This window comes from Haplochromis burtoni, unplaced genomic scaffold (assembly GCF_018398535.1).
Source record: "Haplochromis burtoni strain Fernald_Lab_line unplaced genomic scaffold, NCSU_Asbu1 Contig_6, whole genome shotgun sequence".
Taxonomy (NCBI): domain Eukaryota; kingdom Metazoa; phylum Chordata; class Actinopteri; order Cichliformes; family Cichlidae; genus Haplochromis; species Haplochromis burtoni.
This window is the reverse complement of record NW_024582367.1, coordinates 2560139-2587162: the sequence shown is the minus strand read 5'-3', so window position 1 is coordinate 2587162 and position 27024 is coordinate 2560139. Positions and strand designations below refer to the sequence as shown.

General features: G+C 42.4%; 1 protein-coding gene across 1 annotated transcript; it reads left to right on the top strand.

The window, feature by feature from the left end:
• Positions 1-2288: 2288 nt before the first annotated feature.
• On the top strand, positions 2289-25503 carry wnt3 (wingless-type MMTV integration site family, member 3). The gene is made up of 4 exons (XM_005913666.3): positions 2289-3008; positions 15119-15360; positions 19802-20067; positions 22726-25503. Exons 1-4 carry the CDS (start codon positions 2929-2931, stop codon positions 23203-23205), a joined length of 1068 nt encoding a protein of 355 aa, XP_005913728.1. The 5' UTR covers positions 2289-2928; the 3' UTR covers positions 23206-25503.
• Positions 25504-27024: the final 1521 nt, after the last annotated feature.

Genomic DNA, 27024 nt, shown 5'->3' with positions numbered 1-27024 from the left:
GTGTGTAGTTACCCTCCTAATCCTAGTTTTATTGGCTGCCTGTGTCCAGCCATGCCGGTCGGATTGAGTAGGGAGGCCAAAGAAGTGGGGGTGGAGGGGCTGAACACATGTCCTTCTTTGTGGTAATACGCTGATTAGGCCTGAGAAAGAGCCGGACCTGGTTACGGCCTTTCTCAGGTCACCGTAGAAACCAGCCCGGTAGGGGACCTCTGTGTGTCTCCCCCCTCCTGATGTGGACAGGCACACCGAGGTCTTCCTCTGCAGAAATTTTTCCACAACACCACCACTCAAAATGCCCCGCAATTGTTGTTGAGTCTCCAATGTTTTTGCCTGTAATCGCGTTGCCTTTCTGGGCAGTTTGCGCTGCACTTGTGGCCTCAACCTGGGAAACGTGGTTTCAATGTTGTTCAGATGCAAACCGCAGACTGATTCCTTTGCCTGCACTCATAAATTAGACCGCTGTCACATTCCCATAATCCATCCCTGGCCCTGCACACCGTCTATCGCTCCGGCACAGCAACTGTCATCCAAATCCCAGCGCTGAGCTCGGCACATTTCTGACGATGCCGTAACACATGACATTGTTCATAATCGAAAACAGACCTGCCTCAATGTCAGCACCGCTATGACATACCGCATCTTGACTTGAGGCATTGAAAAGTCATCTTTATTGGTATAGCACAGAAGACTCCCCACCACAACCAACTGGAGAGCAGGCCTCACACAACTTTCACCAGGCAATCTATCAGTTATTGTCATATTTACCCCCCACAGAACCCCGACGCCCCTCTCAAACAGGGCGGTAGGTTGAGTGCTGCTCAGTCACTGTTGTTTCCCCATCTTCATTGTTAAGGAAGACTAAAACACAGAAGGGGCGGGTGAAGGGGGCACTCCACCGCTGACCTCCAGACTTTGGTCACCGGGCTCTCTCTTCATGCGGCGGGCACTGAGCCTTCTCGATGCAGAGTGCACGCTCCCAGCCCCTGCTGAGCAACCTCACCACCCCACTCATGCCCTAGAGGTCTCCAGGAAAGGCACTATCACCCCCAAGCCACAGCCATCCGAGACATATAGAAGTGCGGTGCAAATACTGCTACATATACACATTGCATTTATTTAAATGCAATAGTATTTATGCTGATAGGTACATCATGAGCACTGTGTAACAGCTAGTATGAACTACAAGTCTACTGTACATGATTATGGTATAATTAGAAGCATTAACGCAGTGCATAGTTGTGTAATTAATATCAGGAATTCTCAAAATTCTCAATAAAACAGGTCATTCTGACAGTTGATGAGCTTTCTGACTTGAAAACAGGATTTCCAGGAAATGCTGGCTTCCATATGGCGCCGCATTCTCAATCTGTTGTGAAATCCATCAGGTAATCTATCCAGGCTTGTATATTAATTTTTAATAAGTGTTCACTCACATTCCTATTGTGTTGATTCAAGAATTCCTCGGGTCTGAAATTGTCTGTTTGAATATTCACATGGCAAGAATGTAAAAAAAATGTTTCCTGCACTTTAGTTAGAAGTAAAATAATCCTGATTTCAAAGAAAAAGGGATTCTTAAAAAAAACATGATGTTAAGTAAGATATTTACAGGGATAAGTCGCTTCTAAAGTGCTCGCATCTTTGATGGTAATTCCTCCCGTGATAGCCACCTGACAATGCCTTCAGACGAAACTTTTAACTAGATTATCATCACTACAACTGGGTTTGTTTGATCTCTGCTGGGTTATCTTGTTTGCATTGGTGCTGATCAGTTTCCTTGTATGTGAATCAAATGCGTGGTTACTTCAGGCTAAGTCCATCACAAGCATCCCACCCTCCTCCTTCACTCCCTATCTCCCTCTCTCCACTCCCTCCTCCTCCTCCCCGTCCCACGGCTGCTTGCCCCACAGCCCATCAGAATGACAATGGTATTGATGTAAAATGTGTCGCCTTTGGGCCGCTGAAGCATATAACCCCTGCATGCCTGGCCCAGCTACCGCCACAGTTTATGGCTTTATTGTGTTCCCTTTTATGTCCTCCCCTGTTGGGGAGGGCGGGCAACAATTTAGAAAATTCACTGTATATGTGCCCGTGCGTGTGTTGACATGTGTGTGTGCGCACTGTATGCACATGTATCCGGATCAATTAGTCAGAGCGCAACCCCCCCGAAAAAATCAACGCGTCAACATGTATGTCAGCGTGTGTGAGGCTCCTCCTGGGCAGGAGCTGGGCTACATCGCCTACCTCCAAAACCACTTTGGGGGATCATTTTTTTCCCGATGATCCCGGGATTAAGCAAGTTGAGCAACAACTCAACTCTACCTTTTTCATCTGTCCCTCCCTATCCCTCCTTCTCTCATTTCCCTCCCTCCCTCTCTCTTTTCACTCTTTCCTTTCTTTTTCACATTACCAGGGGGTGGCGTGTGATTGACAGATGGGAACGAATAATAATTTTTTTTTTTCGTAACCTAAGGCCATCTTCTGTGATTGGCTTGCCAGCTGACATCTCCAAACCTCATTCTTCCCCTGCTGCCCCCACCACCCCCCCTCTTAATATTGGGCCTGTGGATGAGGCATCCTGAGGGAGAAAAAAGTAGAGAGAGAGAGAGAGAAAAATATATCTACCTTAGGGAAGAACCTCAGAGAGAGGGAGGGAAGGAGAGGACGGGTAGGAGCGTGTGTGCATGTGTGTAAGAGACACTTATTCTCTTAACTACTAGGAGACAGACACACTTTCCTGGCCCGACTCAAAGAAGGGGGGAAAAGAGGAGGAAGATTTTTTTTTTTTTGCTTCAATATCATTTTAATTTTCCCCTCATTCAACAATCAAGCTGCCCTAAAGCTTCTCTTCCTGGAAACTCTTCTTCATTGCCTACTGGAAGTTCTATGTATTGATCTACTTACCCTCTCACACACTACAAGGCTTACCTCATGGATTTGTATCTGATTGGATATTTGATGTGTGTGTGGTTGTCCAGCTCACGGGTGCTTGGAGGCTATCCCATCTGGTGGTGAGTACGAATCCACAGTTTCAGCATCAGACCCTATAGCTGCATAAAGAGAGGGAGACTTTTTTTGGTCAAATGATCATTTCTGAGAGGGCAGAATGTGCACTTTCAGTAGACTGCGTGGAAAAATGTTCTCCAGCCCAGTCCAAAGAATCTTAACCTCAAATACTAGTGTAACGGAAAAGGCTTGCCGTTCTTTTCCCCTGCACATTCAGGTCTATTTATCACGTTGGAGTATGTTATGATGCAAAAAAGGGTGAATTTTTAGTTTAAATCATTCAAACGTGGGTGTCTTCTTTTAATTTAAGGGGGATAAAATACTTCAGCGAGTGGTCACCATGCTGATGTCAACAGCAAAAGATGGACTTCGGAGTATTTGCACATAACAGTTAAAGTCATTCATAAATACATAAATTGCGTCTTTCACTCAGGGACAATGACAGGACTGATGCTGCGCATGAAAACTCAACAAAGCCTCAAAAAACAGCCCCCCCTATTTATAAACCATAATTAATTTCTTTTCTGAAATACAACCATGTAATTTTAGGAGTGCCTTAGGAAGTACAACAATAATGGCTTATAAGATCATCGTCATTTTGGTTTTGTTTGTTATTGTGCGTCACTGTTCTACATTCAGGCCGCTGCCCCCCCCCCAAAAAAACCTGCCGTGAAGTGGATCTAAAAGATTTTTGGGACTGACAAAGTCCCGTACAATTAAAAAAAAAAATATTACAAATTTGCGGTTTACCACGGGGCACAGGCTGCGCTTAAATCGGTACATTTTGGACATTTTGCTTCAATTGCAATACAATTCACCCCCTCCACTACGGATTTGTGAGGAGACAATATGTTTAGGTGCCGCAGGGTTTTACTCTTTGTTAAATTATCCCAGATCGCTTTTGGCACCAGCAACTGAAATTTAGAGGTTTATCTCATTACAGATTCAGCGACATGCAGCTGACCTCATAGCTCCTGGTCTTCTTTTGTAACATAAAGCTTCTATTTTGGAGATATTTGTGTAGGCGTATGACAAAGCTCTTTTGGCACCCGACACAATACTTGTCAGAGCTACTGCACTTTAGTAGCCCAACTAGCATGTGGTCCCACCGTGGTGCTGTCCAAACCGCGAGCATCTTCTGGTTTCATTTACAGAGCAGGCAGCTGCCAAGCACACAGGCCACAGGGCTGAAGTGTTAATGGCAAAGAGGACTTTACACCCACTCCTGGATTCAGCAAGAACCCTAAGACAACAGTGACAAAGAGCTCGGGATTCTCTCTGTGTGAATTACCTGCAGCTGTTCTGTTCAAGGAGCTTACATGACACTGGTGTAATGTTTGAACCTTAACAGTGCGCGCTACCTTTGATTTGGGTAACAAATTCTGAAGTGTAGGCTAGGGTAGATGTTACTGGAGGGGAAGTTGAGATGAAACAGGTAGCTTCAGGTGACCGGGCAGGTGCTGAGGAACGGGCACCGTCAGTGGCACCATCCCCACGGTATAGAGTATGTCCAAAGGGTGACAAAATGAGCTGGTGCATCAAAAACAAGAGGGTGCCGAGTTTCAGCAAGGGCCCAGGCAGCCACTTCCTCGCTTCTGTCTCAGGGGCGATGACTTGGCCATAAATTCTCAAGCCAAGGTGGGACGGGTTTGAGTGGAAGAGGAGTTTTTGACTGCTTTATGCCTGGCAGCCGTGCTTTTTTACAAGATGGGGTGTTGAAAACAAAACAGAGCATAAATAACTCGAGTGATATGCAGATATGCGTGGACGAGGATGAGGTGTGGTGGAGAGAAAAGCCATAGCAAACTAATGAGGAGGGTTTGGAGAGACAGAGCAGTAAACTGCCTTCTTGAAATGCAAGAATGTTGGAAAAACAGCGAGTTTGTACATCAGGTTTTGAGAGAAGTCATAAAAGCTCGAAGCTTAGATGTGACCTCACATAATCCACAGGTTCCACAGTGTTTCTATCCAGTTATCTGACAACACCATGCTCTCTGTGTGGTGAAGGAAAAATGAAATAAAGATCTTATTATTAGACTTACTGCCGCGGTTTGTTTTCACCTTTTAACCTAAGAATGATGACATAATATGTTTCTCTTATTAAACGCCAGCTTTGTTAATACTCCTAATCGTAAGTTAGTGTGGCGTAGGATCTCATCTATTTTCAGAACAGCAGCCAGCAGTGTGTTTGTTTTCCTTGCATAAACAGTGATAGCTGTAAGTGAATGATGACAGCCACTCTCAGCGATGAATTACCTCAGCTGAACTGACTCCAGCCATCGAGCACCGGCAGTGATTATCGGTTTTAACTCGGCCACAAGATGTTTAAATCCAATAACTGCTGTTTTCCTGATCCTCTGTTATCATCACCGCTGCTAAATCCACATGAGAAAGCAGAGAAGTTGTACACCTCTTGTCAGTTTTGTCCGTGCTCTTTGTCATTAAAAGATTACTTTAAATTTACATAGCTGCTGTTGTGAGAGGTGAAATCAAATAGAGAACAATGGCAAGGAGAAAGAAAGAGGGGAATGACAGAGAAAGAGATGAAGGAATGACGCAAGAGTCTGTTAAATGTTTTTGAAAATCACCTTTAATGAGCAGTAAGTGCAACTGCGGGTGACCATTATTAGTTTAACTTCCATTCAGGTGAAGAATTATTGACACAATAAAGCAGTACAAATAAATCTGCAACATTGACACAAAAAACTAGCAAATTCCATTTCCTACAAGTGCCAGATTATACATTTAATGCCCTTTAATTAACATTTGGAGCTTGCTATGGATACATACAACTTCCTGGTTCAATCTGCATTACTTGTGGAAGTTTCGAAAACCACTGGGGCCTCAATAATATCTGTGGCATACCTCTCAAGATCTCCTTCCCGGTTCAACCTGAGCAGCTTAAATGGGGCTCTAGAGTCCATCTCCTGGTCTCAGGAATGTCATTATCTGGCTGTGACACCCCCCCGCAACTCCAAAACCCCTACCGCTGGCAAAGGGGGCCACTTAAATGATCCTTACTACGAGAAAATCCTCCCGTCTGCAAGTCTTGTTTGAAAAGATCAAGGATGTTTAGGTATTATTCTGCTGTTGAAGGTGAAGAAAAGAGCAGGAAAATCCATAAGAATGTAATTCATAAGAAACTTTCGGGTTCCATTATGAACGGCTGAAGGCTGCCATAGGGCCAGGGTCAAAGGCAATTTAGGGCTAAAGCTTAAGAGAAATGTCTCAGCAGAAATTGACGTCCACAGGGATACTGGGTACAAAACAATAATACATTTCTAAAAAAAAAAATAAAAAAAAAAGTATGATTATGTAACAAATGTTAAGATTCCCTTTATCCTAAAGCATCTGTAATATGACTAAATATGCATTGAAGGGACCCATTATGCTCACTTCCAGCTACACAGAGTTATTCTTGGGCGTACGCTGGGCCTCAGTGGAGCTTCATGGTTCACACACTGTCTTTTAAAAACAAGCCATTTAAGCCTATTTCCTTCTGATTGGCCGTCCCTCATAAGCAGAAGGTGTCACATGAGCATTAACGTTTCTGTTTTTTCTTGCAGCCAGCAATTTTTTTTTCTTCTAGCAGACGAAAAAAATTGTATGTTTGCAACCGTGTTTCAAAGATGAGGTTTTGAAACTGACTGAAAAATTTGACTTGATGAAACTTGATTCAGTCACTCACTAAAAGATTTGCTGCCCTTTTCTGATCCATTACTTTACTTCACCCAGCGCAACAAGACTGTGGGATGACACTATCAAGGCAAAACCGAGCTAGGTAAGAGGTTCAAAGGAGTGTGGTATTTCAAAGCAGCGACGGCGAGTCCTAATCTTCTCCCACCACCAAAGGACATGGGATGTGCTCTTGTAGGAAATGACAAAGTCCCCCTGGTGCATGGCTATCAGCTGCTTTAAACCACAGGGCAGCACAGTTACTCAAAGGGAAAACAGCAACGGCCAGGGGCGAAGAGATCATTAGAGGACACGTGTGGAGGCGCACATACACACATTATTTAAAGTCTTCATTACCTGGCTGATCTCACCTCTGTGGCTTGTTACAGAGGTCAATTATTAGTGGCAAGCAATTTCTTTGACAGACAGGGTCAGTGACAAAGATGTGCCGATCACACCTGTGCAGCCTGTGTTCAGTTAAAGCCCTCAGGTCACTGACCAGGTCAGCCGAACGCCTGGCAGATGCAGCGAGAAAAGGAGGAGGCTATCATTCAAAAATAGAAGGGGTCTCATTTCAAATAGAAGATCTTTTTACTTAGCAACCACAAAATTTAAAAATTTCTCCAAACAACAACAACAAAAGACCAAGTAAATCACGCAGGAATGTTTCATTGAAAGATTTTCAGAACCAAAAGCTTTCTGTTTTCCTTTTGTTGCCAGAATTTTACTAATCAGTCACATTTGAACATTTTCTGGTTGCATGCAGATACACAGCAAAAAAACATCTGATATTTTCTGACAATAATTCAGTTTATTATTAGTATTTTTTATTATATTTTTTTATTTGCTATTATGATTTTCTGACCACAACAACAGCCCTGAAAAATTAAACACTGCCAGAGAAGCTAAGCCACCAGACCAGCCAATGAGTTGCCAGACTGACACAAGTGTAGAGGAGAGAAAAGTTGCATAAAGATTGCATGGTCTTGCAACAGCAGGTCCAAAGAAATGAGCAGTGTCTCAGACTGCAGCAGCAGCTCTGAGTGAAGTGTGTGTAAACCGGCGGGCTTTCTTAACCCCGTTTTATTTAATTAAAGCCATTAATTTTTTAAAATTACTTTTAAAGACAATTTGTGGTGTCTGAAATAACCACAATGAAATTCCTGAAATACAGTAAGAGATTTGCAACAGTTCAGTGTGAGTTATGATTTGCATGAGATGCATTGCCGCTGACAATTCGATCAGGAGTGCCAACAAGCTGCCTTTCATGAAGAGAAGCTGGGGACAATGCGCTGTTTGAGTTGCAGTTCATTCAAACACTCCCTCAGGACTCAAATAAGCTCTGTCCTCTCAAGACAACAGCTCAGACTCTGTTGTGTCCACCTACCAGCAGAGAAAGATGCCAAGTTCCCGCTCTGACATTCATTTATCAGTGCCTTATACTCCCCAGAGCACTTCAGTGCAGAGCTACTGCTGCTCTCATTCTCTTCCTGACAGGGAGGTTCACAAGTTTACACCATGTTCAGTTTCCCTCTGCACGTCTCCATACTTGTGACTGCAGGGGCTCCTTGTCCTAACTCCGCATGCTCCGCATCAGTCTGCAGAGAGAACTCGGAGAGGAGGGGAGGCAGAAGGAGGTAGAAAGGCAGAACAGGTTCGAACATTTTTCAGGGGTCCTGTCATTTTTTATCTGATCAGCCAGGAGCTGTTGGACTACAAATCAAAAGTGTGCCGAAGAAAAAGAGAAGACAACAAAACATAGATAGCAGCTTTGCATTCCAGCCTCCACCAGGAAAAGTCCCATCCTCGGGCAAAGCCGGCAACTTTCCTTGGCCCACTTACTCTCTTTCGAGTGTCTTTATCTCTCTGTGGATTCTGTCGGGGGGATTCATAGATGAGATACCGATGGCAGTGTTTTTGGCGCACGGTGCCGTCTGCTTTTGCTACAGCCTCGTTTAGCAATGTGACATCCTCCAGGCAAATCTCCCAAGCTGAGTTGCAGCATCAACATATAGCGGTATATCGGAGGCAGATTAGAGTTTAATGCAAACAACAGTCTTGCAGTTTGTTACTGCAGAGGAGCGTCGCTCTCACAGAAGAAGTGACACAACACACATGGGACTCAATGCTTCAGGCACAGACCCAGCATACGCTAACAAAACAACTATAATATCTATAAAGTTCCTCTATGCGAAATAAGTTAACTTATTCAGACACGGCTAAGAACAATTGGAACACATCAGGGCTGGTTTTAGAGTGAAATATTAGGGTGCACTGATAACAATAACAGGTGGATATAGATGTAGCCCAAAAGCTGAGAAAGAGGACCAGAAAGCCATATGTTGCAACTCAAAGCCAGTGTTATGAACTCAGATGTTAAAGAAACATTTGATGGAGAAAAGCCACTGCAGCCCTGAACTGTACTAGCATGTCAGCGAGGTGCATATCAGAACAAATGTCTAACTTTCCAGCTCCCTAATATGAAGTCCATGTGAAATCAGCTTGCATCGACGTGCAAAAAGCACAGCTAATAATGTGGGACATCCACTGGTAGAGAGTGGGTGTCTTCTGCTACATACTGCACGCTTTTTTCTGGCCTAATCCTCAACCGTAACTCATACCCACCATAAAAGCAACGTGGTTAGGGAAATGTTATCTCGAGCTGAGCGTTTTTGCCCTCAACATGTTGGTGTTTTGAGACCAAATGTGAAAAGTAGGGGTGGATCTGAGCGTGATATAGAAGTGTCACACGCTCACTGGCTAATAATTTACAATATGTTACCCAGTGAGCATAATCGTTCCTTTCTGTCTCCAACAATGACAATGATTTGCAAAATAAACTTCATGTTGTCTTTGATATACCCTCAAGTTAGCGATGGAGCCCATAAAGTGAACAGGAAAATCTTTACTGAGGTCACGGAGAAAGGGCACCGAGGGCAGCTTTCCCATAGACTTATGTAGTCTTTGACAACCAAAGGAGTCGCCTCCTGCTGGCCATTAAAAGGAATGCAATTGACTTACAGTAGAAACATCCATCTTTTATGCTATCTAGGCATAAGCCAAACAGAACTTTACTGGAACCGTGAACACAAAAGAAGCAAATTATATAAAAGATATACCAGCAATAGTGTCCTAATATTGTTTTAAGATTAAGGGTTCGAGTGTTAAATTCGGATCTGCCTACTACAGAGATCTCATGAAGACAGGAGGAATGTTCCCACACCACTCCACTATCCAATGATTGTGTGTAGTTTTGTTAGACATGCTAACTTTACATATGGATTTTAAACTGGACCTTTATTTTTGGTTATTTTCTAACTGATGGCTTAGGATGTTTATTCTATTTGGACTACACCTAACACATTGTATTGGTTTGACGTCTGGTAATTGGGGGTTAGTAAACAGCCTCTAGGTGCATTCAGATCATCGTCAGGTGTTAATTGTGCCTTACATATTAATGGACACCGATAAAGCAAGGGGAAAATATATATTTTAAGACAACAAATAGTCCCATAAACCAGTGGTTATTACTGGCCTGGGTACCCATTATCAATTCTCACTAAGAGCACATATATTGGATTTCTATAGATTCTAATAAAGTTTGAAGAAAGCGTCAGATCTGTTTGTAAATGACAAATCTTTCATCTGTAGCATCTTTAGTATACCACTGTTGTAGGTATACTAAAGATTTGCATATTGCACTTTCCTAGTTTACTGCCCAAGAGGAGAACAATTTGATTAGTTGGAATAATTTACAGAGTCAAACATAAAAACTCAAAAATACTTGCAGGTCTCTATAATTAAAGAAGACAAATGCACCATTAGTGCTACCTGCTCTCTGACATCTTATACGACATTTACAAATATGTTTAATGCAAATTTAGCATTTCATCTGTTGCCATGTACTGTAAATAAAGATTGTGTTGGAATTAGAAACCAATAAAATCATTACCAGCATATATACAAGCACAGCCATGGTTAGCATACTAACTAACTAGACTTACAAACTATAGCTGCAATTGTTACTTTCCACATTTTACAAGCAAAACATATAATAAACATAAAATACACTAGCTTGTAATCATCAATCAGCTTTAAACATTGATCAACAATGTAAAATTACAACATGCTTGGGTCATTGTCCTTCTAGTACTAATCAGTTAAGTTTTAGTTTTTCAGCTTTAGCAAAACAGCAAAATGTGACTGAGCGTGTAGTTAACTGTTGCCCCCGGAGAAGCTTTTAGCACACCAACAATAGGCCAACACGTGGTAGAGATCGCTAAGAAAACCCAACTTGTTGTTAAAATAACGCTTCACTGTGGCTATAAGCCAAAAGCAGAACAATTAAAGGTGTAGTTTACGATACTGTAATGCTTTTACTTTAAAAGTGGGATGACTATACACAGAGCTATCTGTTAGCTTAAAGCTAAAAACATACAAGCTAGATGAAACAGCTTGGCTAATTTCCTCTGTTCAGATTGTGTCAAATAGTTATAATTAATAAATATAAGTACAAAAAAAGTATGCTTCTAGTCAAGACAAAGCACATCTTTTTACACCATATGTAAATAAATAAATAATAAAAATAAAACTTAGAATATAACCTAAATAACATTTTCCTTACATATTAAAATGAAACAATTTTGCTTAATTACTGAGAAACACAAAATCTGGGATTAGCTCTTCCTGACAAATTTACAGAAAAGATTTAAAACACAATAAACAAACATACAGATTAATATGAGTGACACTATTATTGCTGAGTGATACATTAGTAACCCTAACGTTAACATAATGAACACAAAGAATAATATTTTGTTGATTACACAAAGTGACAGTGTAGCGATCTGTGCCAAATTTGACAGATAAACTTCAATAGTTATGAAATTTGAATTTCAGCTCTTCTGTATGACCTCTGTTGGTGCATGCTCTTGTAAAGTCATGCTGTCTTTGACTGTCTAGAATTATCACACCAATGTAATGAGTCTTCAAACAGCGTAAGGTGCCCGCGGCAGGTTTGTCCACACTAATCTGTAAATTTGTGTATTTCAACACTGGTAAAGTCTGACAAGCCATTTTGAAGTCACATTTGATTACACCTTCATATCCCTGTGGGCACTCACCTATAATGACCCTCTATTTGCTTAACGAGGCAAACAGGCTGGAGAGCAACACTCCCGAGCTGCTTAGATTTGTGCTTATCGGCCCTGGTCATGAACTTCTGTGGACACATCGTGCTAACGGCAATGAGGTCAAATGTCATGTTGTTTTCAACAAGTTCAGAAGGTCACCTGGTACGTTTCGTGTCCCTGGATATAGGCAGCTGTCACACACTGAACCCTGTAACGCAGACCTCCCACGACACAGCACATGAGTCGACTCTTCTATTCAGGTTGAGCTTGCTCAGAAACAAAACAAGAACTAAAATGTGCAATAAAGACATGCCTTGCACCTAAATTTCCTCCCCAAGCAGCAGAGACTGCAGTAGTGATTTTATTGCACTGGGAGTGGCTGAGCCAAAAGTTTTTGTTGACAGTGTTATAGTCTTGATTGCGTGAATTCCAATTTCTCAGCAAGGTGTGTGGTGGAATCCCTTTGTTTCCTTTGCTTCATTTCTGTGGTTTCCAGTGGCCCATCATACTTTCACATCAGTCCGGTTTAGATACTGAGAAAACCCCCAACCAAGCTGTAAACCCCCAGGCCAGAAGAGGCCCCACACGGATGTGCCCGGGCATGCACCTGCCAAGCCCTGCCGTTTGCTGCTGCTCTTCTGCTCGTCTCATCCCCTGCAGCAGATTCCCCCGGCATTCTGCCTCTCTGGAGGTCTCTGCGTCTGCTGCTCCCTCACTCGGTTGAGACACGTTGCGCGTAGCTTCCGAGAAGTGAGGCAAAGCGGGCAGGATCAGCAGTGCACACATGCGGTCTCTGTGCATGCATCTTCGTGTGTGTCTGTTTGCACAATGAGTCTTGTAACTCTCATTAACACCTAGCCAATAACTTATCCCTTTCATCTTATCTATCCATAAGGATCAAGCGAGGCACATGCTTTGCAAACAAAGACAAATAGCCTGGCAGATCCACAGCCTGTTGTTTAAACACGCTATGTCCACCACAAAGTCCCATGTGGTTAGCTAATTGATTCCATCAGAAATCCTGCCCACCACAGCAAACAGATTCATCCTTTTGAATGGCACAGTGGTCTGATTCATAAATATCTGACTTGAGCAAGAGAGATTTGTCTTTGAGGTAGCTCATTGATGTTGTTGGGGAGCATGTGACACCAGCATTCATCTAGTGGCTCATCATCCTCTCTGGTCTATCCCATGACTGAGAGATTAATGGGCAGCAACCCATCTAGCAGACAGTGTAATTAAGGTCCTTAGTCACTCAGTCACCAGACGGAGTGAAGTCAGCAACACTTGAACTCTGATGTTGGTGGGATTGGGACTGGCAGATGAGATAATGTGGCTACATTCGCTTGGGTAAACTCAAGACAAGAACATGAATGGAGATTGATGAGCACTATCAAATTACTAGCTCCACATGGGAACATGAAATCGGAGAAAATGGCATGTTAACTTTGAGTTATTAATAGACAGCAAGCGTATTTTTCCTTGTGCGTAGCAGCATTCGATAATTTTTGAGTATCAGATCAAGTTTTGTTATGAGCTTCCACATGAAACATAAGAATTGTTTATTGTGTATCTGTGTCAGTCACAAACCTCACAGCAGCAACACAATTGGCTCAGCTGATTATGGGATGATCAAATTACATTAGGTCGTCTGTAAAAGCAAAACAGTTTCATGTGCCAGAATGCTACCTCCGCTAGTAACTCTTAATACCTGGCAAAATATTAATCTAAGGCTACCAATGCTTAGATGAAAAACAGTATAAAGAAGGAAGATGTGGGTGCAGGGGGTTTGGTGGGAGCTTCATGTAGAAGTGCACATGAGTATCTAAGAGCCGATTTTTTTTTCTTCCCAACTTCAATGGCTTCACTTGTGTGTTCGGGTGGGGCACTGCACTGCACTCATCTGTCAGAGTCAGTGCCTGTTATGATTGGGTTGCGCCCTGCGGGTGTCCTGAGGTCATCCCGAGTGGCGCTCTGATCTGATCGGCATCAATTGTTCCCGCGTGATCCTCTAAGGGCCTCCAGCGCCACGTTGTCCAGTCAGACTCAGCTAAGTGCTGCAGAGTCTGCAGACTCCTGTGAACTGCCAGCACATCTTTACACCTCTTACCCTGTACACACTCAAATCACATGCATACATTGCAAAACAATTAGCAGCTGGGCAAGCTTGTATTCAAACACATATTTTTCATGGGGTGATAAAGGCTATGCACAGAAATAAATAAACAAGAAATATAAATCTGGCATCTAAGAGAGCTTCTGGAAGAAAATTTTGTTTGAGCTTGTCAACATGAAAAGCGTGTTAAAACATGGGCATGACACACACGTCTTCTCTCTGTCTTTTATTTCAAGAGAAATAGAAAGCAATTAAAATTAATTACCTGAGTGAAACTATAATGGTTTCTGGCAACACATGCTGAGCTCGACTGTTTGGCAGTGATTAATCCCTGCTTAGACACATCTGCACGAGTCCTCTGGTGAGGCGCATCGCCTCAGACGTGCCATCTTCGTGCATCACCATCAGTGTTCTTAACACATCACCTCCAGAGGACAACCGCAAATTAATGACGGTACTGCAAGGGCAGGTGTTTTCATATATTCGAAATCACACGAGGGGGCTTTTCCCCAAACTAAACAGACAGGTTCTTGTGTGTGTTATCAGTTAGATCAGCAGATCTGTGCAAGCTAACAAGTGGAAACACTTTGAGAAGTCAGTACTAATAGCTTGTATCCCTGCCCTGAAGTGGGCTTATTAGCCTCCTCTCTCTGGTGAGAAAAAAGGAAGCAAAATAAAGAGGAGCTCTTAGTATAAACAATATAAATCAATAAAACACTCAGGTATGAATCATTGTACTCTCTCAGGGCTACATTTATAGTGTAATGGGAGATTAATGAATACAGAAGCAGTCTCCACTCACAGAGCAGGTTGCCTTTCAGTGAGGCCTCCCTGGCAGGTTACCACTCTTGCTATTGTGGAACTGAGTTCACAGAGGGCACAGAAAATGTGAGGGAAACACAGGGAAGGGCTTTTGAAAGAATACCAAACTAATGTGAGAAATGTACGGCTTAGTTTTATTTATTTTTTGCTTATAAAACCTACAATAAAAATGTCAAAGTTCCTAAAAGTCAGATAGCAGTACCAAATTTATTCAATGGGTACAATTATTTAGGCACTTTTGCTGAATATGTCTTGAGGTTTGATGCAAATCCTCAGGAAAAAATAATAAATAAGTGTTTTTTGCACTTGTGTGTTTAACACAGAGGTGCTGATCTCACTTAACGATGCTTTCCCTCTCTCTGTGACACAGGTCCCTGGCACTGGGGCAGCAGTACTCATCTTTGGGCTCCCAACCAATCCTGTGTGGCTCTATCCCCGGCCTCGTACCGAAACAGCTGCGTTTCTGTCGCAACTACATTGAGATTATGCCCAGTGTCGCTGAAGGTGTCAAGCTGGGGATCCAAGAGTGCCAGCACCAGTTTAGGGGTCGCCGATGGAACTGCACCACCATCAAGGACAACCTGGCCATTTTCGGCCCTGTTCTAGATAAAGGTAGGACTTTTTTTTAGGTTGCTATATCTTTCATGCTGATTTTTGTACTGACATACAGGCTTACTGAGTAAAATAAATGATCTAGAGGGATCTAAATAATCTCTTCCAAACAACACCCAACTTTAAAATGCAGTCTTTGAAGGTAAGGCTACTGCAAGCTGTTACAAAACTGGTGTTTAACACTTTCCACCCTAAGGCTCAGCACTGCCTGAGCTGCCTGGGCTTTTGCTGACAAACGACTAACTAGGGCAATTACAATAATATCCACCTTTCCTGGCTGCACTGAGAAATGAGTGCAGGTACAAGCACTGACACATTAGTCATCTTTATCTTCTATATTGCATTTATCTTCAAACTCATGGGCTTTTTTTTTTTGGTTTTTCCCAACCTTGTTTACACACTCGTACATGAAAGAAGGTCAGTGCGGTAAATCTCTCAACAAAACCTGACAGCTGATGTACTGGAGGCATCCATCAGGTGCTGTACACGCAGAATGCTAAGTGTAAACTATCCCTACACTTATCTGCGTCAATTAGGCAGTCCCACCAGACCTGACAGTGGGAAACAAGGCACACAGGTGTCCTGCTTAAGGCCTTCCAGTCCCTAATTATAAAGGCAGACGTTTGTGTGTTGCGTGTGAGGTTGCTGATTGGAAATGAATTAGCCTGTGTGTCAGAGGCGAAGGAATCTGGGCAGAAATGGGCAGTGTGAGCAGTCCAAGCTCCTCAGTCAAATAAAAGGGAGAGGGGAGGCCAAATGAGATTACAGGCAATAGAAAAGGGCCGGGGGGCTCCGCTCAACCCCTACTGTGCATGAAGGCCAGTGCGCGCCTCACACAGTCCAGCTCCCACGGACACCCCATTCACACGCCCTTTTGACTCTGTCATGAAAACAGGCTGAAAGGGGATCTCTCCCAACCTAGCCCGAGTGTGCACAGTGGGATAGGGAAGGATAGGATGGAGGGAAGGAGGTAAGGATGTAAGGATGAAGAGTGTGCCACTTTGGGAGTGATTAATGGAGAAGCTCATGCTAGGGAAGCAAGAGCTACCAACCAGTACCCTGGCCACCTTAAGCTGTGGGTTGGCTGCCGTGGTGCTGTTGGTGGATGCCTGGAGGAAGTGGGGGGTTGAGGTGCTGCAGTGGGTGGTGGTGTATGGGATTTCGGATCAGGGTGTTGGCGGAGGGGTGGCTGGTGGGAGAGGAGGGGGACTTGGGGAGTTTAGGGAATGCCAGCTCCGGGCAGAGCTGGGCTGTGGGGGCGTGAGTCGCTGGACCCTTTGTGTGGATAATACGGTGTGACACAAGGGAAACAAAGGCGGATTGATGGGCCCAGCAGGTAGCAGGAGCAGCGCTAGCCTTGGCTAACAGCCAGAGCTCCAGGGGCCCGGGGCTCACAGGCCCCTGTTTTGGAGGGCCCACTTAGGCTTGCCAGGGCAAGTAGGGATGCCCAACATGAGGACAGTATGTCATCCAGTGTCGTTCATTGGACATTTAGATGAAAACCTCTTTTCATTAGGGATAAACAATAAACATGAAATGTGTAGACAAACAGTTTCTTATTGTTTCAGTTTTACAAAAGATATCAAAAATAATAAACAAACATAGTTTTGATTAACGTTATTTCACTGTCTGTATTTCTCAAGATTTTCTCAAAAGCAGCCAACATAAAAAAAGGGTTTTGGTTTTGGGACACTGACTGCAGTCAAATTGTGGGTGGGGAAAATATGGCTAGCTTCCAGACAAACATTTGTAAACTTTGTCTGTGGCTTGTTAAGTGGTCTCATTGAGTTTTTGGCAGTGGATCCATCAAAGAATTTCTAGCTCTAGTTGCCAGTGTGGTCAGCAAAATAGGAGCTTAATTCTCCAGTCGTGTTCATACAAATTTCAAAACTCAAGTTGTGCAATTCCGTAGATCAGATATTCCAGCTGTTGAAAGCCTGAAGGTCTGTTCTGTATAACTATCATAGAGGGGAAAAAGCTGGGATGCTAGGTAAAATGTAAATAAAAATGTTGCACAATGATTTCTAATTCTATTGATTAATGGCGTTAAAGCAATATGGTTCTGATTTTTTAAGAGAGAAATCTCTTTATTTTGGATCCAAAACTAGAAACATGCTTAAAAAAAAGGTGGGACAAGGACTATAAAATACTATAACGATTCTAATAACCCAGAGGCAACATTGGAAATGTTCCTGATGTTGCCAACTTGTTTGTGCCTGAGTTCATTTAAGATTTATGCAAACTGGAAAACTGTCCCCGTGTTCGGGCCATCAGAAATGTTTTATTCCTTTTGAAAATTATGGGAAAATCATGGCCTCCAGGGTAAAGTGAAGAACATCCAACATTATTAGTACACAGTTCAAAAGTTAGCATCCATAATGATGCAGTGAGGCGTCGGTGCACATAGAATAGGTAGCTTGGAGATCTGTAAGGGCACCATTAATGCTGAATACAGGTGCTTCTGTTCAGCTAACACTTGGGGAACACCCTTTTTAGCACTTTCTGGGGATATTGCAGCATCATAGCTCCACAGTAAGAGAGTCTTGGTGCAGGGAGAAATCATTTGGTGTCATATGAAATGGCAACTGAGCAGAACTGTCTTACCGCATCTTATATCAGTTGCACAGAAGTAGCTGTAAGTAATCTGGGCGCTACATATAAACAATATATAAGCTGCGTTTTTTCCTGAATAGTTTCGCCAGGATTACTGTCTAAGGACAGCGCTAGCAAGAACAAAAAACAGCCCGTTCGTGTTGGTGGAAAAATGTACCATGTTGACCAATCAAAAAATGATATGACAACATGACATTTGGTTGTTTAGGAAGAGGGGGAAGTTTTAGGAGTGATGGCGAGAGAGAGAGAGAGAGAGAGAGAGAGAGAGAGTGAAAGAAAGACAGCAGAAAAAGAGAGAGAGCGAGTTTTGAGATGTGAGAGATTTGTGACGTTTAGCGTGTTTGGAGTGTGTAGTTAATGTGTTGTCTTGTGTAGTTAGCGTGTAGTGTTGTGGATAGTTTTGTGTTGTGTGTCAGAACAATGAGGCGACTGTTGTCTCCAGGTAGAAACAGGAGTGATACACCTGCTGCTGTCAGACCTGCAGGTATCAGGCTGTGATGTTCTCCTTTATAGTGGACAGAAATTATTTTTTTGGTGGCACAAATAATTTTTGTGGCATCTTATTGAGCAGAACAGCTGATTGTTCTGTAAATAGTTTGAAATGGTTATTTTAAAAAGGGGTAAGAGGTAAATGGCTGCAAATAACTTTGTTGTTTGCAAAACTTGTGAATATTTTAAAATTGACAATTTATATTTGCATTTAAAGTTATGAAATATGATTCATTAAATATGTTTGTGGTTGTTACAGTAAAAAATGTAACTTTTTCTACTCAGATTTTATGTTTTTTGTCTGATTTTAGATCAATTGTGAAAACATAACTGTAAATTCAGACACGTGAGGTTGTGCTGAAAACAATGATACCAAACAAGGCAAAGGATATTATTTTTAAAGGTGAAATGTAGAGAGAAAATCAAATAATTAATTACTTTTAGACTCTTGTAACTCAGTTACCTTTTTGAAGCAGTAACTAGTAACTACAATTAATTACTTTTTCAAAGTAACTTGCCCAACACTGCTGGTATCAAACTTTAAAAAATGTCTTTTTATTTAAATATAGGTTAAGCGCTCTGAAATCATTGGACCTGTTTGTGTTTTCATTTAACAAAGCCCCTCACCTTTTTTTGGAATCGATGTCACAGGACACCCATAGTGTGTGTTTTTATATATCTGGTGGAGTGTAATGGGTTAGCCACAGTAAGTGTGCTGTGATTGTGAAACAATGGTGTCTGGTTACATAATAAGCTGTTGTCTTCAAAGACAGCGTAACTCCATCCGTCAGAGTGAAGAAGAAACAGCCTGACACACTGCTAGGTTTCACCAGAAGGCCTTAGGCTGTAAACAGGAATGGGTGGGTGGGTGGGGGGTAACAACATTCCTGAAACACTATCCAGATGCAAAGCAGCACACCTCAGGGATGACAGGGGGTCACTTAGATCCCACTGAGCGTTAGACTACAATAGGCTGATGTCACTGCAGGGAATCTGCTGTTAGGTTCCTTGGTGGTTCTTCCACGTCACTGATGATGATCAGAACTGTGTAAACATAGTTAAACATTGTTTATATTATATTGTATATAGGAGATGTTAAGGTGTTCTTCTATAGGCTTCTTGTTTTATTACAGTGGCAAATACCTGTCCATTAATCTGCCTTCTCAAAGATGAAATGTTGTGTTAAAAGGTTAGCGCCTGAAGGTATCCCTTTCAATACATCTGTCTGGATGTTGGCAGTAGTAAAGATCACCTTGTCTACGTTTACCACAAGATTGACACACTTCCTTTCCTTCTCCTTTTCTCTGTCTTTCTGTCTGTCTTCGTCCGTCTCTTTCAGCAACCAGAGAGTCAGCATTCGTTCATGCTATAGCTTCAGCGGGCGTTGCATTTGCAGTGACACGCTCATGTGCCGAGGGCACGTCGACCATGTGTGGGTGCGACTCCCACCACAAGGGCCCTCCAGGGGAGGGCTGGAAGTGGGGTGGCTGCAGCGAGGATGCAGAGTTTGGGGTGCTGGTGTCCAGGGAGTTTGCGGACGCCAGAGAGAACCGTCCAGACGCTCGCTCAGCAATGAATCGGCACAACAACGAGGCGGGACGCACGGTAAACACATTTACTATTAGGAACCTGCAGAGCTGCACTGTTATTTTTCTACTTTTCACGTGGAAAATAACATTAACCAGCCAAAAATATGTGGGTACTACAATATAATATCCATATGAAAACCTTTAAAACCACAGATATTAACCTGCTACTGTAAGAGCTCCCACTCATCTCAGAAGAGTTTGCCCCAGTTTTTAGAACCTGGCTTTCACCCAGTCACAACAACAAAGTAAGGTTCAACACTGACACTGCGGGAAAAGTTCAGAGTCGTTGCACAACTAGAACCCAAAGATCACTTGGAAATAAGAGTTAGAGAGCATAAAAAACAAAGATAGAACAGGTAATCAAAGTCAATGTTTCTTTTTTAATCTTTCAGTTCAATTAAGTTTATTTGTATCGTATAAAATCACAATATTTGCCTCGAGGTGCTTTATATTGTACGGTAAAGACCCTATGATAACATCGAGAAAAACCAAATATTCAGACAGCACCTCTATGAGCAAACACTTGGTAACAGTGGGAAGGAAAAACTCCCTTTATACAGGAAGAAACCTCAGACTCGAGAAAAAATGACAAAATATCTCAAAAATAATGATTATTTATTATCTGAATATTTAGCTCAGTTTTAGTATTAGCTTACATGTTTTATGTGTTTTTAGACTAAATGTACTTGTCAGATGAAGCACTCTGATAAGCCATGTTAGTTAGTTACAATTATTGGTCAATGTTTAAACCACGATGATGTAAAAACAATGGACAAAAAGCTGAGTGAAAATATTACTATTTTGGATTACTGATTGCTCATGTGACAGGCATGAATTAGGTACTTGACTTGTCCTCACAATCCCAAGTTTCCATCTGAAAACGAGCACTTGACTTTGAATGACTGGTTAATTACTGATCTAAGCAACATTCATCTCCCCGCCATGCCCCCACACCTTGCCTTTCATGCCTTGCATCCCAATGAGAAATTCCCCGACAGTCAAATAACCCAAGTGAGCTGAGGGGGAAAAAAAAGAAGCAAATCAGCCCAGTCTTAAAACATCACTGGCTGCTGTCACTGCTGGGAGAAATCAGGCTGCTCGCTGAGAGGCAAAACAGGGGGACCACACGGCAACAAGACAGCCCTTTGATGCGCACAGCAGCAGTCAGAGCGACCACAGGAGCTCACTGAACAGAGGTAATGTCAGAGGAGTCACCCGTCCTCTCCACCTGGCCCTCTCACGCTTCATTATTTAGCCCCGAGGGCCTTGGATTTGATGTTGGCATGACAAGCTCACGGTGTGATGTCACTGGTCCACTTTTCTCCCCTCTACTCACCCAGAGGTGCCACAGCCACCTGCCTTCCGCCCCAGCTGGGGGATTTCTGCAGCTAAATATAGCTGTTGAGCTAAAGCACAACACAATGAAAAACCGAAAACATAAAAACACGCCCTACGGGAGCATACTCACAATGTGAGCCAATAACTTCAGAGAGAATTAGCAGCGGCGCAGAGCCTCCATACTCCACAGCTGCATGACACTTCAATAAAGTGCAGCCACTGGCATATTGTTTTTCTTGGCCTGCTTTGCAAGGCTTTAGTGGTTTTGTTAGTCTGCATTACCGAATTCACTCTAAATCTCTGAGCATAAAGCTTTACCAGATCTTGTTCCGTTGTGGCAGCTTCCAAAACAGTTATCAAACTAATACCAGCACATTTTACACTTCAGAGCAATGCGTTGCACAAAGAGAAAAAAAATCATAACTTGTTTCTACCCAGAGGACAACAGCTGTAGTTAAAATCTCACCAACCTCACAGCTCCAACGTTCTGTCAAAAGAAGCGTACTTAAAGATTTATTGGCTAGGTGAGAATTTATTTTAATTTTTTGGAGCATACCGAACATATACAGACAAAAAGTGATCTGTGTGTTTAAGAAGCGCACTATCCTTTCATGCAGTGACTCAGGATTGTCAGTGAAATCTGTTCTGAATCCAGCTGGATGAGGCAGATTTTCTTTTCTGGGCAAGAGTCATGACGCTCAAGAGATGATGCTTTAGTGAGGAAAAGTGTTATTAGAAAAGCTTAAAAATCTTGGATGCATGCTGAGATGCCAAATATGTGGTTTTCACTTTATTTCAGTCACTATAGTCAAAGGAAGGTTGTCATTTCCATCTGCAGCAATTCATATTTGGACTTATGGTTCATTTCTGGGACTCCCAGCGCCTCCATGTGCAGCCAAGACAAAGAAAGTAGTGAGAAGACCTATTAAAAGGACAGAAGAGACACTGACAGCAGATATTACACAGATTATCAGAGAAACGGTATGAAAAGGAAGCACTGAGGTAGAGGAGGGTTACAAAGTGGCTTGCAGATGCACAATAGGTGGGCAAGTGTGAGTACAGCCTCGTGTTGCAATTAGGTGATCTGTTGACACTGTGGCCTACCTAAACTAATATTAACCCTTTCAAGCCTGGGAAATAATCGCCAGGACATTTAAATGTGTTTCTTGAACTGTCGGACACATTTTTAAACAACGAATTAAATATAAATTTAAATATATGCGTTTTAATTTGTATAATATTTGCCACATCTAGCATTTTTTTGCAACATTTGAAAAAGGGAGAAAACATTTTCCCACGCACAGACTTTTATTCTGGGTTTTTTTCTTGTTCTCAGACTATCCTGGATCACATGCACCTGCGCTGCAAATGTCACGGCCTTTCTGGAAGCTGCGAGGTGAAGACGTGCTGGTGGGCGCAGCCGGACTTCCGCATGCTGGGCGACTACCTGAAGGACAAGTACGACAGCGCCTCAGAGATGGTGGTGGAGAAGCACCGCGAGTCTCGTGGCTGGGTGGAGACCCTGCGAGTCAAGTACGCCTTCTTCAAGCACCCCACTGAGCGCGACCTGGTGTACTACGAGGGCTCGCCCAATTTCTGCGAGCCCAACCCAGAGACGGGCTCCTTTGGGACGCGCGATCGTGTCTGCAACGTGTCGTCGCACGGCATTGAGGGCTGCGACCTGCTGTGCTGCGGACGCGGCCACAACACCCGGACTGAAAAACGCAAAGAGAAGTGTCACTGCATCTTCCACTGGTGCTGCTACGTCAGCTGTCAGGAGTGTGTGCGCGTCTACGACGTACACACGTGTAAATGAGACAGACAAGCTGACTGCTGGACCTTCTCCCCACCTCCTGCATGACTTCCTTGATTCCCCCACCACACACATACACACAAGCGCAGTCAAAAACATATTCATCCACACACATTCAAGCCCTAATGGGTAATGGCACATCAGTAATGGATACTTCTGTACCATTTTTTGTACAAACCATGCACAAGAATCTATCTTCCAAACCACTACCCCCATAACTACATAATATCTGAGCAGAATGTGTCCCGTGTTGACCTGATGGATAACTTGGTCCACTCTCACGGGAAGAAGCTAGAGTTGTCCCACTCTCCCCTCGTTCGTCCTCACCCTGCAGCATTGGGCCATGACTACCCCTCCCTTCCCCTTTGTCTTTATTTATTTCCCACCCTTCATGCCAACACAGCGTTTTCGGCATGTACAGTAACACTTTTACATGTGAGATTAATGCAGTAAAAAAAAACAAAAAAACAAAAACAGTGACTCTCCTTGCTTTTGAGTAAAAAGCATCTTCTAACTAACACCTCACTTCTCCAGCCAGTCTGGTTGGTTTACCTTTTTGTTGTTGTTGTTGTTGCTGTTTTTTAACTTAACCAACCTCTCTACCCAATCACTTACTCTTAAGTAATACTGAACACGTCAGCAGCCCCAGGAAACCATCACTTTGTAACTACTGAACTGAACTGAACTGAGGCACTGGAAGTGCCGCAGTCCTGTCCTTTCTAAACTACTGAGCTGATCCCTTCCTTCCCTGCAGACTGACTACTGTGACAGTCAACTAGAAGACATGTGCTTCAGTCTGATTTTTTAATAAACCCACATTTCTGAAATATTACCACTGAGCTGGGGTTTGAGGTATGCAGGAGGAGGCATGCTCGTTCTGCTAACTAACAACCCGTGCATATGTATTTATGTGCACTATTCATAACTCCAGGTGGTAAACATTTGAGCATTGTTTATGTGAGCAAATTCTTCTTGGTTGCAAGCTAGCAGTTCTTATGAATGACGGCGCTGTTACCACATTCACCCTGTAAATCGCTCATGGTTTCTACAAATGTCATGCAACTTCACCATTCAAACTTACGGAGTCTGGGGGTAAAAACTAACCACAGAAAAGTTCTGATTATATGTGTGAAGGTCACCTATTATGGCTGTGTCGTTATGAATTTGTGCATCAAACTTGAGTCCAGCTTGTGTCCAATATTAACTCTGGTGTTTTGTTTTGTTTTATTTTATATCACTTTCGGTGCAGAAAACCATTTGTCTCAACAAAAATCTTTTACTTCTGGGAACAAAAGGGAAAGAAAACAAGGGGATATGTGACGACACGTGGAGACAACATGGGCTGAGAAAGATCTGATTGGCTGTCACATCCTTCCATCTGTGTTTTCAGTCAGCTGGACAGTTGAGGTTTTTACGGTTGATTTATGAACTCGTATTCTTGTCAGTACACCCCGAAACACTCCTGCCGTCATGTTTTGATTTTTAGAATATTGGGAAAAACAAATTACTGCCATTTAATCAAAAGAATGCTTTTCATAGACTTCAGTGTCAGCACATTGTAAATTGCAACAAAAGAAACCGGTTTAAAGACCACTAACAAAAATTGCTATGATTTGCGGGTGGATTGTAAAGACTGCCAATTCACGAAGTTTAAAAAAACGTCTGATTCTGAGAACATGAAACGTAGAACGGATGATTTATAAGGGATGCGTATGTGCGTGTGCATGACAAGCTACTACAGAAGAGGATGGATGGACCGACGGACAGCGAGCTGGCTCTTCACAATGGTGGAGCAAAGCAAGAGAGGTTTCACACAACATGTTCTGACAGTCCCACCTGCTTCCTATTAATTATATTCAAGAACAAACACACAAGTTACCCAGTAGTGTGTAGGCTGTCCTCTCTTTGGGACATAGCTTAGTGTTCACGTCATCTTCTACACAGCCCTCCCTACCTGGGCCTACCTTTCTGTGTTCAGTCCCCCACCCTACCGAGACCCCCAAAGGCCCCTCATCTTTCCCCGCTATATCCAAAGTTTTGTACAAATGTTTTAAAGTTGAATAATTCCCTTTTTATTTTATAATCGTAAATGTTATGTTTTTATAAATATTATTTATTATACAATGTATATATCTGTATGACTGAACTAAGATTATATATTTGAAGAAGAAAACCTGTGTCATGTTTCTTTACGCTTGCAAAGGTACACTCAAACACACGCCTCACTTTTCTACATGAAGTTGAAATGCGGGCTGAAACAAAGGTCTGTTAGATACTCCGTCCTTTGATACAGCATTCACTTACTTAATTTGATTCCACTTAAAGGAGAATTTTAATTATACTTTATTATTATTACGGTACTGTAGAAAAGTCCTGTGAAAAAACAAACTCCTATTGAGTTTTTTTGTGTGACTGTATATAAAAGATGGGCTTCTCCACATGAAAGTCGCCCATTGGTTTATGAAGTTAGAGGGTTTTGGCTGTTGGTCATCTTGGTTGCTTTTGAAGAGGCCATATTTGGATGAGAGCAGAGAGTTATTATTAATGTGCTCCTTCACGCTCTGCCTCTAAAAGACGACATTTGACCACCTCCCTTTATCTTTAATGACACCTCAGTATATATCAATAAAGATGCGGTTTGATTTCTGAGTTTTTGTAAGGATAGCTGCACAGGCAGGGACCAGCTAACTGCTGATATACACCGAGTCAATTTTTTCTATAAGCAGGCCTAAAATACAACAGAGATCGTTCAGTTCAGAAAAGAGCTTTAAGTTATTCCTAGTAGGTGGTTGGTTATGGTTATGAGCTAAACAGTCAAATTTCCAAAGTCGGGAAGTCATTTGTTGGGTACTTTTGCATTGTAGTCTGAAAACAACATGTTTGTGACATGTTGCATCTTATTGTTTAATTTTTAAATGATACCAGATTACTTCTAATTATTAACTTTACCTGATCTGTGTCACTCTATATTGCGGGGCAAGTAGGAGCTACAGCCTAATGCTAAACGACAAATCCAATGCAATCTCCCTCATAAAGACAAGAGGCTAAACTTTTTTCATGATTAACCAAATATTTCTTTTCCAACTTGAGTAGACGTGTATGTGACTTTCTCCAGCTGCACAATCACATCGCATTGGTTGCACATTTGGTTATTAGCTAGCAAAACATAGATGTAGCCGTTATGATGCCATCGAGTGGTTATAAACACAGAAGGAAAGTCTTTACGGAGGTCAAGTTAGAAAGTAATTGTTCCAAAGATTTTTATAGGACTGCAAATCCTCTTGTAACTACACGTATCGCCATCATGTGGCCATAAAAAGAATGCAGGTTTAAAGCACAGCTTTGTCCATCTTTTATAGTCTTTGGTCCAGATACTAGCTAATAAATGCTAAAGAACAAACATAGAAAAAAACTAAAATTCAAACAAAGTACACAGACCACTGGTTTAATTTTGTTCTCTGTTGGATCTATATACAATATTGTCTACTCGACTGGCTAGTGCTGTTGCTAGGATTTATATGTGGTATCCCTGCATTGCTCTGCAATTTCACATCCAAAGCTTTGGGTTGTGGTGGAATTTCTATCGTCAGGTCGATCTGCTCTCTTCAAGTAGGTTTGAAAAAACTATGGTAGAAGAAGCAACTAGAAATGTATAGTAGGAAACAATAATACTGAAGGAGCGAATCACAGTCATTGCAGGCTGTGCTGACGTGACATGTAGTTACTCATATAGGGAAGTTATGGTGTAGGATTTCAGAAGGATTGGCAGTTACATCATACTCTTTGCTCAACATACAGATTTAATCCAGAAGGATAAATCCC